Here is a 19,456-nt window from a genome sequence, read left to right as displayed (position 1 = left end):
CTGATTAATGAGTTTATTGATTGATTAATGGGTTTATTTTCAGTATCAGTTTCTAAAATCAGACTTTCTGGACTGACTGATTTAGTTTAGTCGAGACGGAGTCTTAAAATGATGTTTTATAGTGTTTAATATCTGATAATCCAGTCTGACCAATCAGCTCCCAGCTCCTTTACAGCAATGCAGTCTTCCTGTATGTAGTGGTGGTACACACTCTGGACTGGTATCTGTGGTTGTTGGTCTACTGGTGTGTAATAACTGGTTTATAGTGGGTTAATGTGCTGTGTGTGTGATTGGAGTTTCTATAGAGACAGTGTGTGTATTAGCATTAGCGTTAGCCTTCACTTGGTTCTGAATGTTTTTTTTTTCCAGTCCTGGTTTATAAACAGGTAAAACAGCTCGTTTCAGTGAGGGTTTTATAAAGGGTCAGATATTATGGTCTGTTTTCAGGTTCCACTGTAAAATAGCTCCACACTGCAGAACCTCAACTCCTTTATTTACCTATTGAGAACGTCCACACTGCTGCTGCAGCAGGCTAGGCTATAATGTCCATGCATGGCGCCTTGAGGACACCATATGACGCTCTGAACACTCAGAACTGGATTGGGATTAAAATAGCCAGTACCCGATCCAGTAAAATATGCCTGGATCAGACATCCCTAACTTCAGCGTTTAATAATAAATATAATTATATCTGTCTAAGCAGAAAGCCTATTCTCCCTGATGCATTGTGTAGTGTGATAATTGCACCCGTCGCTGGATCTCATTAGTCTGAATCGTTTCACACCTGGAAGTGCGATGCCGCGGATGAGAACCATGTGGAATGGATCCTGGCTGTAGTCTGGATGAGCAGATTCAGACGGTGCTCCCACCGGAGAAGCCCGTTCAAACAGAGCTCGGAGTGCCGGAAGCTTCCGTGGAGCGACCACGGAGAAATGGATACCCCTCTGCAGCAGGCATTGGATTTTTGTAGTAAATACACAAAGAGAGAGGCAGACAGAAAAAGCAGGTTTGCAACAGGAAAAAACAAACAGATCATCACCACTATACAAAACACTTGCATCTCCAAAACAATGGAAGTCAAAGCCCTTGTGTCCACATTATTATTATTATTATTTATATTTTTTACCCTAATGTGAAATCTTGTAAAAAAAAATGTATTAAAGGAGTGACGTAGGGAGGAAGTGCCATCGACCCACCGCTGGGAGAACAAGGCTAATTGTGCTCCCTCTGACTCCGGCTGCTGATGGCAAGCTGGGATTCACTTGGACCACTCAAGACTTTATTGGTCTATTTATTATATAATATTTAATAATCAAGACAATCTTTAAAAAATGGCCAGATTCACATTAGGGTAAAAATATATAAATAATAATAATAATAATAATGGGTCTTTGATCAACTGTGGTGAGATACTTAGGGAAAGAAAAAATAAATATATATATATTTAAATATATTATATTATAAATAAATTTTATTATATATATATATATATATATATATATATATATATATATATATATATATATATATATATATATATAAAATAAAGGTACCACATTAACAAGGCTTAGACCTTGCACAGCTTAACCACTTGTAAATATTAATTAATACACATGATATTGTGAAAAATAGTGGCAGTCAAAAAGTAAATAAGTAGCAATGTTAAGGAATATGATCATTTAAACTAATTATTTTTTATTATTATTATTTTCACAAATACAAGGCTGGAACCCAGTGTTTGTTAGCAAAGTTAGCTTAGCATCTCCCACTGTAAGCTATAGAAGCACACGTCAAACATCAAGCATGTGTTGGCTGATCGCCTGCATCTGAGGTCAGTGATCAATCACGTCGACTTCATTTTCAGACTAACTGTTCCTTTAACGGAGAGGCGGCAACACAGGCAAGACCAGAGGCTGGTTCCGGGTTTCAGTGACTCACGTCTCGTATGATCTGGACGAGGTTGTCCGTGGTGCAGCCTGTGTAACTGACGCTCTCCACAGCGGGCAGCAGGTATGGAGGGGAGTTGCACAGCAGCACACACACCTTATGAGTCTGACCGCTGTAAAGACAGAGAGGGGGGAGGCGATGTAAGCGACAGGGCTTTAGTGAAGCCTGCTGGGATCTCTGCTTTCTGGGTTTGTGCTCAGTGCAGGGAAAGGACTCACATTTGCTCCCGCATTTTCTTAAAGTCATCAAAGAGCTGCAGAGCCACCGACAGTCCTTCAGCTATTAAACTACAGCTCTCTGCGCCGCCGCCCATAAACCTGAGAACAGAGTAAAGCAAAACTATGGATTTTATGATTTGACATCGACCACCTGACCACATCATGTGTATGTTGATAAAAATACTGTATCACTACATTTAAGGACAATTCCACAATATTTATTGGGATAATTTGACATGCAGACAAAATGCATCAGTAGCAGCACGGAGTACAGCGACCAATAATCAGAATCTGCTGCCCTTCATCTAATTAAAGAGCTGTAATTACACTCTCTGTAATGCAGTGTGCAGTTGGTCAAAGTCCTTTACGCAGTGGCGATATCCACAATACACTCGCTTGCATCACGATAACAATACATATCATGATCAGGGTCTCTCTTTTATTACATGGACTTACTGGATGCTGTCAATCCATGACACAAACTCAAAGGCAGAGCTGGTAGGAGCGTGGCACTGGACATAGGACTCTGGAGCACAGTCCACAGTGTTGAAGACCACCAGGCCGTACTGTGTGCCACCATACTGAGGAAGAGAACAGGTCATGGCGACAGTGTGTTTACATTCACAACAACAACAACAACAACAACAATAATAATAATACACAAGTACTATTTTTTCTACATCTGCCTATGTGCAGAATTCTCTACACAGCTGAATTTGGCAAATTGTAATATAAACATGGATTATTATTATTATTATTATTATTATTATTATTAATAATAATAATAATAATAATCCATGCTAAAAAGAAAACTGCAGGGTTTCAGTTTTTACATCACAGTCTCCTTCCTCTTCAGTGTGTTCATTGGTGGAATGCAAAGCTACAGCAGACACTAGTAAGCAATCTGGTTATTGGCTGACAGAATTTCCCTTTATCAGATTCTCTAATGAAGTATTTTGGCATGCATAAATAAATAAATAAATAAATAAATAAATGTACCTTATCACTTAAATCACACACCTTCCGTTACCAAGATTCGGGAGATGCTAGGCCAACATAGTTTTTTATTTTATTTAAATAATAAAAAAAAAAAAAAAACATAAATAAAACTGGACTGGCACTGATCTCATCACCCTACGTCCAGAATTCAAGATTCAAGATTCAAAGCTTTATTGTCATATGCACAGTAAGGAAACTAGTTTCCCTGTACAATGAAATTCTTACTTTGCTGCCCACATTGGATGTCATAGAATAAAAGTAAAAGTATAAATATAAATAGACAAATAACAAGGATCAAGAATTAAACATTCAGAGAATATATAAAATAAAAATATAAAATGTAAACAATTTAGAATTATACAGGCTATATACATTGTGCAGGTGTGTGCTACATTAGTTACATTGTAACAGTCTGTAGTAAAGTGGTGTTTGTGCAAAATGAGCTGAAATATAACCATACCAGAACAGTTACATGTGCAAAACTATGTGTGCAGCTGTATGCAGACACAAACAGTCAAGTACAGTAGTGCAACTATTAATGTGCAAAATGATATGAGTTAGTGCAATTGTTATAAATACAGTGATGTCTATGAGGGGAGCCATCAGCTCAACTGTTTAAGAGTCTGATGGCTGTGGGAAAGAAAGAGTTCTTTAATCTGGTAGTCCGGCATTTCACGCTTCTGTACCTCCGACCTGAAGGTAGAAGTGTAAATAGTCCATGTTGGGGGTGGGTGGGATCTTTGATGATGGAGGCAGCTCTCCTGTGGACTCTGAGATTGTAGATGCTCTGCAGAGAGGGTTGTGCCATCTTGGTGATTTTGGTAGCAGTCTTTACCACTCTCTGCAGGCGTTTGCGGTCCCTCACAGTAGTGCTGCCATACCACACAGTGATGCAGCTGGTCAGGATTGATTCAATGATGCAGCTGTAGAAGTTTAACTGACTTAACTGACTGTCTTTAAAACGTATTAAAAAAGGTCTTATTTACATTTACGCTTCAATGGAAGACTACTACTCCTAATACTACTATTCCACTGTCCAAAAGGACCGCAGTGCGTGGAGTGATCCCACACCCTGTGCCGAGGTGAAAGGGGCTCCAGCTCCTCCACTGTTCAGCTCTGTGGAGAAGTCCCAGCCTCTTCTGAACCTTTATCCATTACTAATGAAGATCTGGAGGAGCTTTTTTTGGAGGAGCTTTTTTTGGACGAGGTTTTTTTGGACGAGGTTTTTGTGTTTTTTTTAGATATACTATGGTTTTAAAATTGATGGTTATCACACTGTGTACAAGTGCTTAATAACGGTACTGAGAAAAAAATTAAATAAAATCTGAGAATCCCACCAATTTCTCAGCATTTTTAGAGTTTTGAAAACCATTTAATCAATCAATCATTCATTCAATAGAGTAAACAATCAGCAGATTAATCCATAATGAAAACAACTATTAACATACTGTTAAAAGCTCATACCCTTGCAACCCTAGTTAAGGGACAAACATACTGTGTAGTTATATATATATATATATATATATATATATATATATATATATATATATATATATATAACTACACAGTACGTTTGTATATATATATAAATAAACGTCAGATTTTCTGCCATTAGCAGATTATTTGACACGTGTAAACAAACTTACATCTCCCCCAAAGTCTGTTTCAGCAGGCGGACCCCCATTAAAGTACCTGTAAAAAAAGATTCAGATGAAACATCAGACTAGAAAAATCTTAAAAACTGGGAGCAAAGCTGGCACTAAACCTCTCGACAGCTCTTACTCGATGGCTGGCAGTATGTAATTCTTCCGCAAGGATTCAAAGTAGGGGCCGAGGTTCGCTGTTCCCTCTATTACAAACACCACGTCTGAAACCTGGTTGGCCCCAATTTTGGGAGCAGGGTCCATATGGGTCACCATGGCTCTGAAAAATAATTAAACAATTAATATTAATTAGAAAATCAATTATTATCTTAAAGAATGGAGACACTGAAAACTGTTGGTGAAAATCACTTCTAACAGACCTCACATTAGAGCTGGGTGATTTTTTAAAACATTATATCACGATATTTAAAATACATTTTTACAATATATATTTATCACAATATTTCATCATGTAGACAAATGCGTAAATTACAGCGTAAATAAAAAAAACTGCTGTCCAAATACTCCCCCATACTGAGTACTTTGATTTTTACTCAAAATATGCTGAACTCTATTGCATTAAATAAGGCTGATTACACTCTTCGTAATGAAACGTGCAGATAATCAGTGCTCATTAAGCACTGACGATATCCACGATACACTAAGAAAATACAATAAGATACAATAAAATATTGTCATATTGCCCAGCTCTACCTCACATTAGGAAGACTGGATGTAAGACATTTGTCTATGTTTGAGTCTCTATACTTCACTAAAGACCCTCTAAAGATTATCTACAGATGTTCAACCGGTCAATAAACTATGCATGCTATGCAAACTATGCAACCAAGCATCCTAATAAAGTATCAGTAATAGGGTGCCTATATATATATATATATATATATATATATATATATATATGTACACAGTATGTATATATGCTATTGATGACAGGGTTGTGGGTTCGATACCTGGGATTGGCAAGTTGCTTGGCAAGCTACAACCTGAACAAGGCCCTTCACCCGCTCTGCTCCCCGGGTGCTGGAGTTGGCTGCTTACCGCTGTGGGTATGCGTGTGCTCACTGCCCCTAGTTCACTAGTGTGTGTGTGTGTGTGTGTGTGTGTGTGTGTGTTCACTACCACAGATGGGTCAATAGCGAAGGACACATTTTGCTGCACATAGTACAGTGACAAATACATGCACATTTCCATTTACATACACACACACACGCATTATGTATATATATATATATGTATGTATGCATGTATGTGTGCGTGTGTGTGTATATATATATATATATATATATATATATATATATATATATACACACACATACATACACACACATATACATATATATTATGTAATATATATATATATATATATATATATTTGTATGTATGTGTGTGTATATATATATATATGTATGTATATATATATATATATATATATATATATATACACACACACACACACACACATATACACACTCAAAGAGTTACGGTAGACATTTGCCGTTATAGCCAACGTCCATCACTTTAATAAGTGTATGAATATCACGAGGAAATATAATATCTATAAAATGCATTAAACTCTGTAGGTGAAAAGTAGAAAAAGAAATGGTAATTTATTACATTTACAATTTAACACTTATTCTAATAAGCTCTTTTCTCCCAGCCAGTTTACAGGACAAAACACCCGACAGGGTTCGGTTCAGTCCAGTCCAGTTCATGTAGGAATTTCCCGTTCCACCTTAAATGTGGAGGCAGCCGTGCTGGGTCTCCTCCAGGCTCCGCACTGTAGCCGCCGCAGAATTTAAGGTGGACCGGGAAATTCTCCTGCGGAGCAGCGGAATAAGAACCAACCCCGGCCTCGATAAAACAGCCAGCTGTGTAACTTCTACATACTAAGCAGGGCAGAGCTGAAACTCTGACAGGCGAGGTTACATTTCACCTGCTTCTAAATGTAATTATGCTGAAAACTGAACAGCAGAAATGGGCTTCTTCTAGTTCTGAAGCAAAGTTAGCTTAGCATTGTAGCTCTACAGCAAACCTCATGCTGCAGCTTACCCGGGCTTTTCTTCAAGCCAGAGCCGAAAGCAGCGGTTTAATGTGGTATTTGGATTCAGAGCCGAGTTGAATTCACACTGGGAGATTTTCAGTCTTCATCTTTATCAGATATTTCCCGAACCTGCAGAAGCGCGATGACAACAAACATCCAGATTCACCACTCGGCGATCGACTCGTCGGACTGGACGCAAAAGAAAAAGACGGCCAGGGCTGAGGACTCGATAACCGAGCCATTCGCTGAAATGTTGATCGAAGATTATAATATGATTATTATTATTATTAATAATAATCATAATAATAATAATAACTATAATAATAATAATAATAATAAAAACAATAATAAAGGTAATAGTGATAATAATAATAATAATAACGATAATGATCATAATAATAACAACAATAATAGTGATAATAATAATAATAACGATAATAATAATAACAACGATAATAAAGGCAATAGTGGTAATAATAATAATAATAATAACGATAATGATCATAATAATAACAACAACAATAATAGTGATAATAATAACGATAATGATCATAATAATAGTGATAATAATAATAATAACGATAACGATCATAACAACAACAATAATAGTAATAGTGATAATAATAATAATGATGATGATGGTGATGATGATAATAATAATAATCATATAATAATAATAATAATTTAAAATAGTGATAATAATGATTATAAAAATAATAATAAGAAGAATAACAATAATAACGATAATGATTATAATAAAGATGATAATAAAACAATAATAATAACAATACTACTACTACTTCTACTACTAATAATAATAATAACAGTTATGAAATAAAAAAGACAACAAATGTGTTTTTATTTGTTTGTTTATGGTGCAGTAAAAGTACAATCAGTCTTTCCACCTCTGAAAAAAATACATTTCAGCATGTGAGAATTCTGCTCCTCCACGTTTTCATTTAATAAAATAATTAATTTTTAATAAAATAATAAATATGCAAATATATATATTTTTTTACCAATTTGAGATCTGAGTTCATTTTGAAGTACAAGAGTGAAATAGATAGATTTGAATGATTATATTTTTGTTAGATATTCAAATTGTATTGTTGCATGTTGTCATGGTTGTATTGTATCTTATCTTATTTTATCTTGATTATTTTATCTTATATTTATTTATTCATAAATGTAACAATATGTGATGTATGTGTAATGTGTGAGTATGCTTTTGTATGTATATGTAATGTGTATGTATCAGGCATGTATATATTATTGCACACTGGGTATGTATGGCTACAGACCTAACATATCACAACATATAAGATATATATAACAAATAAAGGTAAATTCCTGATATACTTGAGTAGACATGGCTTCTATAGTTATAGATAAAGGTATAGATTGTAATCACACCCTAATCTATAAACCTAATCTATAACTGAACTGAGCTTCATTACTTCACTGAACCAAACTGGATTTCACTGCAACACAGTGCTGATACACAACCTGCAGATCATTTGCACTAGGATTATTTGCACAGCTGTACAGATGTTTATTTTCTGTACATGTTTATATTATCTGTATATAATAGTTTTTGTTTACAGCTCTTTATTACTTTTATTACTTTTAAAACATATTATTATTATTCTATTTATTGTTTAGCGTATTGTTTACTGCTTAAATATGACAAACAAACACACAGACTGTTAAGAAGTGTTACACCAAGAGAGAAAAATACACTGAACGATAAATAGAATAATAGGTAAAGTACTATTGTATTTTATATACAGATATAATGATATAACCAATTACAGAAATATTAACATCTGTACAGCTGTGCAAATCATCATAGTGCAAATGTTCCAAGTAAAATTCCTTGTATGCGAAGAAGACAGACCTGAATACAGTCCAGGATCATATAAGGTGGATACGGTTATGGAGAGCATTGCCTCAGAAGTTCAGTAATTTCTCACTGGAGCCTGTTTACAGTGTGAAGGCAAGGCCAGCAGTGCAGTTCACTCAGTGAACAGCAGGTGTCAGCAGACTCACGTTACAACAGTGAAGATCTGAGGTCTGGACTCAGAGCTGCTCTTCTGGGTTTTTCAGTTTCAGGATGGATTCATTAGAAAGATGAATGTGGATTAAACCTCAGCTATACAGAACTTCTGCTCTGATTTATGAAAATGAAATATACGCTTTTATGTTACTGTATTCACCGGTGCCTGATTCTGAATGGTCATTATTAAAAATATATAAATATTGAAAAATGAAAAGAAAAAAAAACAGAAGGCAATAAGTCATTATTTAATATGACTAAAAGTAATTTATTTAAAATATGAATAAGCATTTTAATAATATTATTATATATTAATTATTATATATATTATATATTATTAATAAGTAATATACAAGCTATATATAATATTAATAAGTAATATATAAGATATTATTTAATCAACATATGTTATCATGATGTTATAACAATTTCTATTTCATCTTAAGACATTTATCTTATTTTTTATTTCATTTAATAGTATTTTTATTCTTTTATTTTGAACAATCTCTCTTTTGTTTTGATACTGGGCTGTTCACTTTCTAACTAGGACTTGTACAGTGTATGACAATCAATATTTATTTTCAAATAATGTAAAAAATATTTTTAAATAATATTTATTTTTCTTTTTTATGATTTTATCATTATTTCAGCAACTCCTTAGCAACAGTATAGAAACCACCTGGGGCACCATAGCAACTGCTTAACAAATAATTGGCAACTCCTTAGAATCAATAACAACTGCTTTGCAACATGCTTAGGAACCACTGCAACTGCTTTATCATTTTTCTTTTGTTGTTATTGCTTTTTTGTTTTTGCAACTGCTTAGCAACAGCACGGCAACCCCATAGAACACCATCACAACTGCTTAGCAACAGCATGGTAACCACCTGGGACACCATAGTAGCTGCTTAGCAACAGCATTGCAACCATCTGGGACGCCATAGCAACTGCTTAACTAAAGCTTGGCAACCTTAGAATTCATAACAACTGCTTTGCAACATGCTTAGCAACCATTGCAACCATTTCAACATGCTTTGTGTGTAATTGCAAATGTAGTGATAAAACATGCCAACCACCTGGGACGCCATAGCAACTGTTTGTTTTTTAACGACAGCATGGTAACCACCTGGGACACCATAGTAGCTGCTTTGCAAAAGCATGGCAACCACCTGGGATGCCAAAGCAACTGCTCAGCAACAGCACAGCAACCACATAGGACACCATTGCTACTGCTAAGCAAAAGCATGGCAACCACTTAGAACACTATGGTGTCCCAGGTGGTTACCATGCTGTTGCTAAGAAGTTGCTATGGCGTCTCAGGTGGTTGCCATGTTTTTGCAATAAAAAACAGACAGCATGGTAACCACCTGGGACACCATAGTAGCTGCTTAGCAACAGCATGGCAACCACCTGGGATGCCAAAGCAACTGCTCAGCAACAGCACAGCAACCACATAGGACACCATTGCTACTGCTAAGCAAAAGCCTGGCAACCACTTAGAACAGCCCAGCAGCCACAGAGCAACCATCTGGAACACCATGGCCAACTGCTTAGTTACAGCATAGCCGTTGCTTAGCAATAGGAATTTATGGCTACTGCATAAAACAGCATAGCAATCACCTAGAAGCCTATAGAAGCCACCTGGGATGCCATAGCAACCACTCAACAACAGCATAACAACCACTTGCAACAACTTTGCAACCGCTAACATTCCTATAGTGTAATCACTCTGCATTTTCTTTTAGCTTTTCTATATACGTGTGTGTGTGTGTGTGTGTGTGTGTGTGTGTGTGTGTGTGTGTGTGTGTGTGGGCTCACACACCTGCCTCAACAGCACAAACCATTCGACTGCTGTCCCGCCGCAGTGAAAGAGGAAGGTAGGTTAGCGTACAGAATGGTGTTTCTGGGTCTGAGGACAACCTGTTTCTTGTCCTTGTTGCTTCTCACCGTTAGAAAGTGAATAATTACTGAGTCTGGCCCCCAGGCGGTCCAACCTGCTGTCAAACTGGAACAGCAGCCAAACCTACCCTTAGTCCTCTGATACTTCATTCTAACAATAGACTGTATTCCCCAGTGTCCAGCACAGCCCAGCACAGTCCAGCACAGCCTAGTCCAGCACAGTCCACCACAGCACAGCACAGCACAGCACAACACAGCACAGCCCAGTACAGTCCAACACAGCACAGCACAGCACAGTCCAACACAGCCTAGTCGAGCACAGCACAGCACAGTCCAGCATAGTCCAGCCCAGCGCAGCACAGCACAGCACAGCACAGCCTAGTCCAGCACAGCCTAGTCCAGCACAGTTCTCCACAGCACAGCACAGTCCAGCACAGCACAACACAACACAGCACAGCCCAGTACAGTCCAACACAGCACAGCATAGTCCAACACAGCCTAGTCCAGCACAGCACAGCACAGCACAGCCCAGCCCAGCCTAGTCCAGCACAGCCCAGTACATTCCAGCACAGCATAGTATAGCACAGCACAGCACAGCACAGCACAACACAGCACAGCCCAGTACAGTCCAACACAGCACAGCACAGCACAGCACAGCACAGCACAACACAGCACAGCCCAGTACAGTCCAACACAGCACAGCACAGCACAGTCCAACACAGCCTAGTCGAGCACAGCACAGCACAGTCCAGCATAGTCCAGCCCAGCGCAGCACAGCACAGCACAGCCTAGTCCAGCACAGCCTAGTCCAGCACAGTTCTCCACAGCACAGCACAGTCCAGCACATCACAACACAACACAGCCCAGTACAGTCCAACACAGCCCAGTACAGTCCAACACAGCACAGCATAGTCCAACACAGCCTAGTCCAGCACAGCACAGCACAGCACAGCCCAGCCTAGTCCAGCACAGCCCAGTACATTCCAGCACAGCATAGTATAGCACAGCACAGCACAGCACAGCACAGTCCAACACAGCCTGGTCCAGCACAGCCTAGTCCAGCACAGCACAGTACAGTACAGCCCAGCACAGCCCAGTACAGTCTAACACACAGCTGGAAGGACTGGAGGTCATCACATTTAACCCCACCCAACATTCACTATACTCTGAAATCATGGGTATTAAAAAGAGCTGATCCTGCTTTTGTTAGAATAACTGCTGTCTCTCCTGTCCATTCTGAAGCCGCATTGCTGTGAGGATTTGATTGCATTCAGCAACAAGAGCTGCTTTTGTAAGGTCAGGGTGCCGAATGATGATCACCATCCTACCTCATCATCCCCAACTCCCCAATCTCATCCCATCCTCCAAAAGTACTGGATGGAGTTCCACCACCCTCACTCCAGAGAACACAGCTCTTCCACTGTGCTGGGGGGCTTTACTTTATACCCCTCTAGCCTGGACCAGCATATTAACCTGATATGCTGCCGCAATGTGGGCGGGGCAGAACTCATTAGAAACTAGCCGGTTGGTTCGGCCTAAAGTGAAGGCTGGACATGGAGAGGCAGAGGGCTCTAATGAAATGACAGAGGGCTTTAGTAGAGACCAGTCACTACGCTCAACAGCAACAGCATGGCAACCACTTGAGACGTCCATAGCAACTGCTTAGCAGCAACATGGCAACCACCTGAGACACCATAGCAATGGTTCAGCAACAGCATAGCAACCACAAAGGACACCATTACGAGTGCTTAGCAAAAGCAGGGCAACCACTTAGAACAGCACAGCAGACACAAAGCAACCGTCTGGAACAGCATAGCAACAGCATAGCAATCACCTATAGAAGCCATGTGGGATGCCATAGCAACCAACTTAGCAACTGCCTAACATCCCCCAACCACCAGGGATATCTCTATGCTGAGTAAGCACTCTGTATTTTCTTGTACTTTTAATATATAATGTGTATGTGTTTGTGTGTGTGTGTGTGTGTGTGTGTGTGTGTGTGTGTGTGTTTAGGGGGTGAGGGGATACCACTGCGGCCCAGGGCTCGCGATCTTAAGGGCTCATCACTCTTAAGCGATGTTGCGTCTGCTAGCTGGTGTGGTGGAGCTGGAGACCTGGAGCTTTCCTTAGAGCGAGACGGCTGCCTGGTGATATTCGAAAGGAGGCAGTGGCTGGATTTGCATGTATCAGATGAGTCGTGTGTTAGGTCCTTACCCTCCTAGTGTTAGGAGCATTGCTAGGTTTAAGGGGTGGTACGAACAGGTGAGTTAACTGGCAGAACAATTTGGGAGAAAAAGAGAAAAAAACTAACAAACAAACAAAAAGAATAAAATAGTCCTGATATTAAAACACAGCCATAGAAATTGATAATGAAGCATTTAATTATGCAGCATTGCAGGAAACATATGTGGATGTTCTGATTTAGCTGCTGTTTCTCCTCTGGACTGACTGCTGTTTCCAGTGACTGATGTTGAGCTTTTCTTTATCTGTGGGTAAACAGAAAAGGCTCCTGCAGTGACCTCCGTCCCAATAAAACTGTCTGATTCAAAGCCTGGGGATGAGGCATGGGCTTTATTCGCAGAAGCCTAAAACAGGTCCTGTCCGGCCTCTCAGAGGAGTTCGCTTTTGTGCAGTGGCACAGATTTGGAAATGGGGTCTTTTCCAGCGGCTTTCGTCGTGCTCAGGATGAGGACACTGTCTATCTGCCCACATAACAACGCTTTTAGAAATTTCCAGGCCTCAGGGGTCCGAAATAGCAGATTACAAGTAATGCAGTGACTCAGTCTGAGGACGATTTCCAGATTTTTCAATGTGGGTTATTGAAAAGGCATTTCTGTAATATTTACAGTGCATTTATAGCCTGTCTATGACTGATCTGGATTTAGGAGACTATATCACCTGACATTGAGTCTATATCACAGGACATTTCTCATTAGTTTTAGCCTGTTTTAGCTTGTCACAGAACTGCTAACACTAACACTGTTTATTTGGGTTTATTCTAATGTTTACATGGATAACACTACAATATAACATTAGAATGAACATAAAGTCAGTGGTCAGTGAGAGTGTCTACCTGTAATTAACTCTATAAAACATTAGATGTAATCCTAATACACATAAAGTCAGTGGTCAGTGAGAATGTCTACCTGTAATTAACTCTATATAACTTTAGAATAAACCCCAATAAACATAAAGTCAGTGGTCAGTGAGTGTCTACCTGTAATTAACTCTATATAACAATAGAATAAACCATAATAAACAAAGTCAGTGGACAGTGAGAGTGTCTACCTGTAATTAAATCTATATAACATTAAAATGAACCCTAATAAACATAAAGTCAGTGGTCAGTGAGAGTGTCTATCTGTAATTAACTCTGTATAATATTAGAATAAAGCCCAATAAACATAAAGTCAGTGGTCAGTGAGAGTGTCTACCTGTAATTAACTCTATATAACATTAGAATACATTTAAATACATATAAAGTCAGTGGTCAGTGAGCTTCCTATAGTGGGTAGTACATTCTGTATATTGGGAGCTGTTTGTCCACTCTGTTGAGCTGGGTGAGGCTGTAGGAGGCTGACCGCAGCTCTCTGACACAGCCTTCAAAGCACAGACATGTGAAAGTAAATCCGCTGGAAACGGGAAAGAGGGACTGTATAAAATCAATAGCTCCAGTAAGAGAAGTCCAGACACACAGCAGAAGAAGCTGCTTCTCTGGTTAAATGCTCTGAGTAATAGAGATTATACTCTACCTCAGTGTAAACAGAGGCTACGTAAGAGGACGTCTGTCCCTAAACACTTTAAACACCACCATCACTGTTCATTTCAGGCCGTGAGCCGTCTTCACACATACAGGAGAAATCAGTACTATTTTTAGCATGAGTACCACTTTTATTAGAATCAGAATCAGAATCAGAAGGCGAGGGTTTGACAAGTAAAATAAACAGAATCGCCTGCTGCCGAATATTAAGAACAATAGAGATCACATGTGGGAATAGCATCTATTATCAAGTAATTCAATAATCATTAAACAAAAGCAGATATCAAACGATCGAGTGGAAATATTAGAACATGTGGATTCAAACATTCTCATTTGTAGAGTTCTGGTTCACAGGAAAGGGGTTTGTAAAGTTTTAGTGCACAAAAAGAGGGTTTGTAAAGTTCTAGGCCACAGTAAAGGGGATTGTAAAGTTTATAAAGTTCCAGTGCACAGTAAAGTGGTTTGTAAAGTTCTGGCCTTCAGTTAGAGTCGAGATTGTAAAGATATAGATCACAGTACGTAGGGTTGTAAAGTTTTAGTCCATAGTAAGTAGGGTTGTAAAGTTCTAGTTCACAGTGAGGGGTTGTCAAGTTCTAGTTCACAGTAAGGGGAGTTTGTAAAGTTCTGGTCTTAAGTTAGAGTCGGGGTTGTAAAAATCTAGTTCACAGTAAGTAGGGTTGTAAAGTTCTAGTCCACAGTAAGGGGGGTTGTAAAGTTCTGGCCATTAGTAGGACTGGGGGTTGTAAAGTTCTGGTCCACAGTAAGGGGGTTTGTAAATTTCTAGTTCACAGTATGTTTGTAAAGTTCTAGTCCACAGTAATTGGGTTTGTAATGTTCTAGTTCACAGTGAGGAGGTTGTGAACTTCTAGTCCATAGTAAGGGGGGTTTGTAAAGTTCTGGCCTTTAGTAAGAGTGGGGGTTGTAAAGTTCTAGTCCACAGTAAGGGGGTTGTAAAGTTCTGGCCTTTAGTAAGAGTGTGGTTTGTAAAGTTCTAGTCCACAGTAAGAGGGTTTGTAAAGTTCTAGCCCACAATATGGGGGTTTGTAAAGTTCTGGCCTTTAGTAAGAGTGGAGGTTGTAAAGTTTTAGTTCACAGTAAGGGGTGTTTGGGATTGGATTTTTTTGTAAAGTGTATAAAGTTCTGACCCACAATAAGGGGGTTTATAGAGGTCTGGTTCACAGGAAGGTGGTTTGTAAGGTTTTGGCCTACGGTATTTGTGTTAGTAAGTTCTGTTCCCTACAGTAAGAGGGGTTGTAATGCTGTAACCCAGATGAATGAGGTTGGTAAAGTTCTGGATTACAGTTTTGTTCTGGTCCACAGAAAGGGACTTTGTAAAGTTCTGGAAAGGAAAAGCTGTTAGCATGTCGTGTTGTGCTGGCTTTGATAGTCATGAGTCTTCTACCAGAGCGCAGAAGCATTATTAAGTGCATTAGACATTATTTATATCACTAACTTCCCTGAGGTCTCTCTCTCTCTCTCTCTCTCTTTCTCTCTCTCTCTCTCTCTCTCTCTCTATCTATCTCTCTCTCTCTCTCTCGCCCGCTCTCTCACTCTCTCTCAGCTCACTGAACTGAGTGAAAATATTTTTTGCACATAATTTACTTTGACTCTCTCATTTACGGCAGCATGTTTGCACACTGTGTGGACAAAAGTATTGGGACACCTGCTCATTTGTTGCTTTTTCTGAAATCAAAGGTATTAAAAAGAGCTGATCCTGCTTTTGTTGGAGTAACTGTCTCTACTGTCCAGGGAAGAAGACTTTCTGCTAGATTTTGGAGGAGCATTGCTGTGAGGATTTGATTGCATTCATCAACAAGCACATTAGTGAGGTAGGTGTTGGATGATCTCCATCCCACCTCATCATCCCCAACTCCCTGACGGAGCTCCAGCATCAGTCCAGAGAACACAGTTCCTCCACTGCTCTACAGCTCAATGTTGGGGGGCTTTATACCTCCTCTAGCCCACGCCTGGCATTAGGCAGCATGGTGGCAATAGGTTCTTGTTGATCTACTCTAGAGAGTCCTATTCTATTGGCAGTACTTCTCTACAGGGACTAGATAAGCTGTGTGTGCATTTGCACATGTGTCAGCAATGGGTGCAATTATACGTAGTTCAATGCATTTATTAGAAGGGGTGTCCACAAACATTTGGACATATAGTGTAACTGTTGTAAATAATCCCCCTGCTGGTGTGTGTTAGCTGTGCTAATGTGTGTTAGCTGTGCTGGTGTGTGTTAGCTGTGCTAATGTGTGTTAGCTGTGCTGGTGTGTGTTAGCTGTGCTAATGTGTGTTAGCTGTGCTGGTGTGTGTTAGCTCTGCTGGTGTGTGTTAGCTGTGCTGGTGTGTGTTAGCTGTGCTGATGTGTGTTGGCTCTGCGGGTGTGTGTTAGCTGTGCGGGTGTGTGTTAACTCTGCTGGTGTGTGTTAGCTGTGCTGCGTGTGTTAGCTCTGCTGGCGTGTGTTAGCTGTGCTGGTGTGTGTTAGTTGTGTTGGTGTGTGTTAGCTGTGCTGGTGTGTGTTAGCTGTGCTGATGTGTGTTGGCTCTGCGGGTGTGTGTTAACTCAGCTGGTGTGTGTTAGCTGTGCAGGTGTGTGTTAACTCAGCTGGTGTGTGTTAGCTGTGCAGGTGTGTGTTAGCTGTGCTGGTGTGTGTTAGCTGTGCTGCGTGTGTTAGCTCTGCTGGTGTGTGTTAGCTCTGCTGGTGTGTGTTAGCTGTGCAGGTGTGTGTTAGCTCTGCTGGTGTGTGTTAGCTGTGCTGGTGTGTGTTAGCTGTGCTGGTGTGTGTTAGCTGTGCTGGTGTGTGTTAGTTGTGCAGGTGTGTGTTAGCTGTGCTGGCGTGTGTTAGCTGTGCTGGCGTGTGTTAGCTGTGCTGGTGTGTGTTAGTTGTGTTGGTGTGTGTTAGCTGTGCTGGTGTGTGTTAGCTGTGCTGATGTGTGTTGGCTCTGCGGGTGTGTGTTAGCTGTGCGGGTGTGTGTTAGCTGTGCTGCGTGTGTGTTAGCTGTGCAGGTGTGTGTTAGCTGTGCTGGTGTGTGTTAGCTGTGCTGCGTGTGTTAGCTCTGCTGGTGTGTGTTTGCTGTGCTGCGTGTGTTAGCTCTGCTGGCGTGTGTTAGCTGTGCTGGTGTGTGTTAGTTGTGTTGGTGTGTGTTAGCTCTGCGGGTGTGTGCTAGCTGTGCTGGTGTGTGTTAGCTGTGCAGGTGTGTGTTAGCTCTGCTGGTGTGTGTTAGCTGTGCTGGTGTGTGTTAGTTGTGTTGGTGTGTGTTAGCTCTGCGGGTGTGTGCTAGCTCTGCTGGTGTGTGTTAGCTGTGCTGGCGTGTGTTCGCTCTGCTGGTGTGTGTTAGTTGTGTTGGTGTGTGTTAGCTCTGCGGGTGTGTGTTAGCTTGCTGGTAGCTGTGTTGGTGTGTGTTAGCTGTGCTGGTGTGTGTTAGCTGTGCTGGTGTGTGTTAGTTGTGCAGGTGTGTGTTAGCTGTGCAGGTGTGTGTTAGCTCTGCTGGTGTGTGTTAGCTGTGTTGGTGTGTGTTAGTTGTGCAGGTGTGTGTTAGCTGTGCAGGTGTGTGTGTTAGCTCTGCTGGTGTGTGTTAGCTGTGCTGGTGTGTGTTAGCTGTGCTGGTGTGTGTTAGCTGTGTTGGTGTGTGTTAGTTGTGCAGGTGTGTGTTAGCTGTGTTGGTGTGTGTTAGCTGTGCAGGTGTGTGTTAGCTCTGCTGGTGTGTGTTAGCTGTGTTGGTGTGTTAGCTGTGTTGGTGTGTGTTAGCTGTGCAGGTGTGTGTTAGCTCTGCTGGTGTGTGTTAGCTCTGCTGGTGTGTGTTAGCTGTGCTGGTGTGTGTTAGTTGTGCTGGTGTGTGTTAGCTGTGCAGGTGTGTGTTAGCTGTGTTGGTGTGTGTTAGCTCTGCTGGTGTGTGTTAGCTGTGCTGATGTGTGTTAGCTGTGCTGATGTGTGTTAGCTGTGCTGCCGTGTGTTAGCTGTGCGGGTGTGTGTTAGCTCTGCTGGTGTGTGTTAGCTCTGCTGGTGTGTGTTAGTTGTGTTGGTGTGTGTTAGCTCTGCTGGTGTGTGTTAGCTGTGCTGCCGTGTGTTAGCTGTGCGGGTGTGTGTTAGCTGTGTTGGTGTGTGTTAGCTGTGCTGATGTGTGTTAGCTGTGCGGGTGTGTGTTAGCTCTGCTGGTGTGTGTTAGCTCTGCTGGTGTGTGTTAGTTGTGTTGGTGTGTGTTAGCTCTGCTGGTGTGTGTTAGTTGTGTTGGTGTGTGTTAGCTGTGTTGGTGTGTGTTAGCTGTGTTGGTGTGTGTTAGCTGTGTTGGTGTGTGTTAGCTGTGCTGATGTGTGTTAGCTGTGCGGGTGTGTGTTAGCTCTGCTGGTGTGTGTTAGCTCTGCTGGTGTGTGTTAGTTGTGTTGGTGTGTGTTAGCTCTGCTGGTGTGTGTTAGTTGTGTTGGTGTGTGTTAGCTCTGCTGTCCGCGCTGTGTGGTGATTTGTTGGTGATTTGCGGGCGTCTGTCGTTCCTCTCTGGAGAACACTCTTCCAGGTGGTTCTGCCTAAAACACACGGGCCTGACCGCAGCATCCTGCAGCGAGACGGGAACCATCTGGAAGTCACAACAGGTAATCAGGCCATACACACACACACACACACACACACACTCCACTGCTAACTGGGTCACTGGGACTAAAATGTGGACACCTAGGACTAGATCATCTAAGCAACCCAGGGAAATGAAACTCCACTCACTGGCCACTTTATTAGAAACCTCTCACTAAAAGGAGTCTAGACACACCCCTTTCCACAGCAGCCAGTCACATTCTCTCTCTCTCTCTCTCTCTCTCTCTCTCTCTCTCTCTCTCTCTCTCTCTCTCTCGGCTCTCTCTCTCTCTCTCTCTCTCTCTCTCTA

General features: G+C 40.8%; 1 protein-coding gene across 4 annotated transcripts in view; it reads right to left on the bottom strand.

Moving 5' to 3' along the window:
* med25 (mediator complex subunit 25) overlaps positions 1-7,043 on the bottom strand; it is a 29,241-nt gene extending 22,198 nt beyond the window's left edge. For all 4 annotated transcript variants that reach the window (XM_072693939.1, XM_072693940.1, XM_072693942.1 and 1 more), the window contains exons 1-7: positions 6,878-7,043; positions 4,947-5,087; positions 4,811-4,856; positions 2,622-2,746; positions 2,166-2,264; positions 1,939-2,059; positions 785-944 (exon numbers count right to left, since the gene is read on the bottom strand). In XM_072693939.1, the coding sequence (XP_072550040.1) occupies positions 785-944; positions 1,939-2,059; positions 2,166-2,264; positions 2,622-2,746; positions 4,811-4,856; positions 4,947-5,083 (688 nt within the window). In that variant the 5' untranslated portion in view covers positions 5,084-5,087; positions 6,878-7,043. The remainder of the gene's footprint in view (positions 1-784; positions 945-1,938; positions 2,060-2,165; positions 2,265-2,621; positions 2,747-4,810; positions 4,857-4,946; positions 5,088-6,877) is intronic.
* Positions 7,044-19,456: the final 12,413 nt, after the last annotated feature.

Source organism: Salminus brasiliensis, chromosome 12 (genome assembly GCF_030463535.1).
Source record: "Salminus brasiliensis chromosome 12, fSalBra1.hap2, whole genome shotgun sequence".
NCBI classification, from domain to species: Eukaryota; Metazoa; Chordata; class Actinopteri; order Characiformes; family Bryconidae; genus Salminus; species Salminus brasiliensis.
The sequence above is the reverse complement of the archived record's forward strand: the minus strand, read 5'-3'. Positions and strand labels throughout refer to the sequence as shown.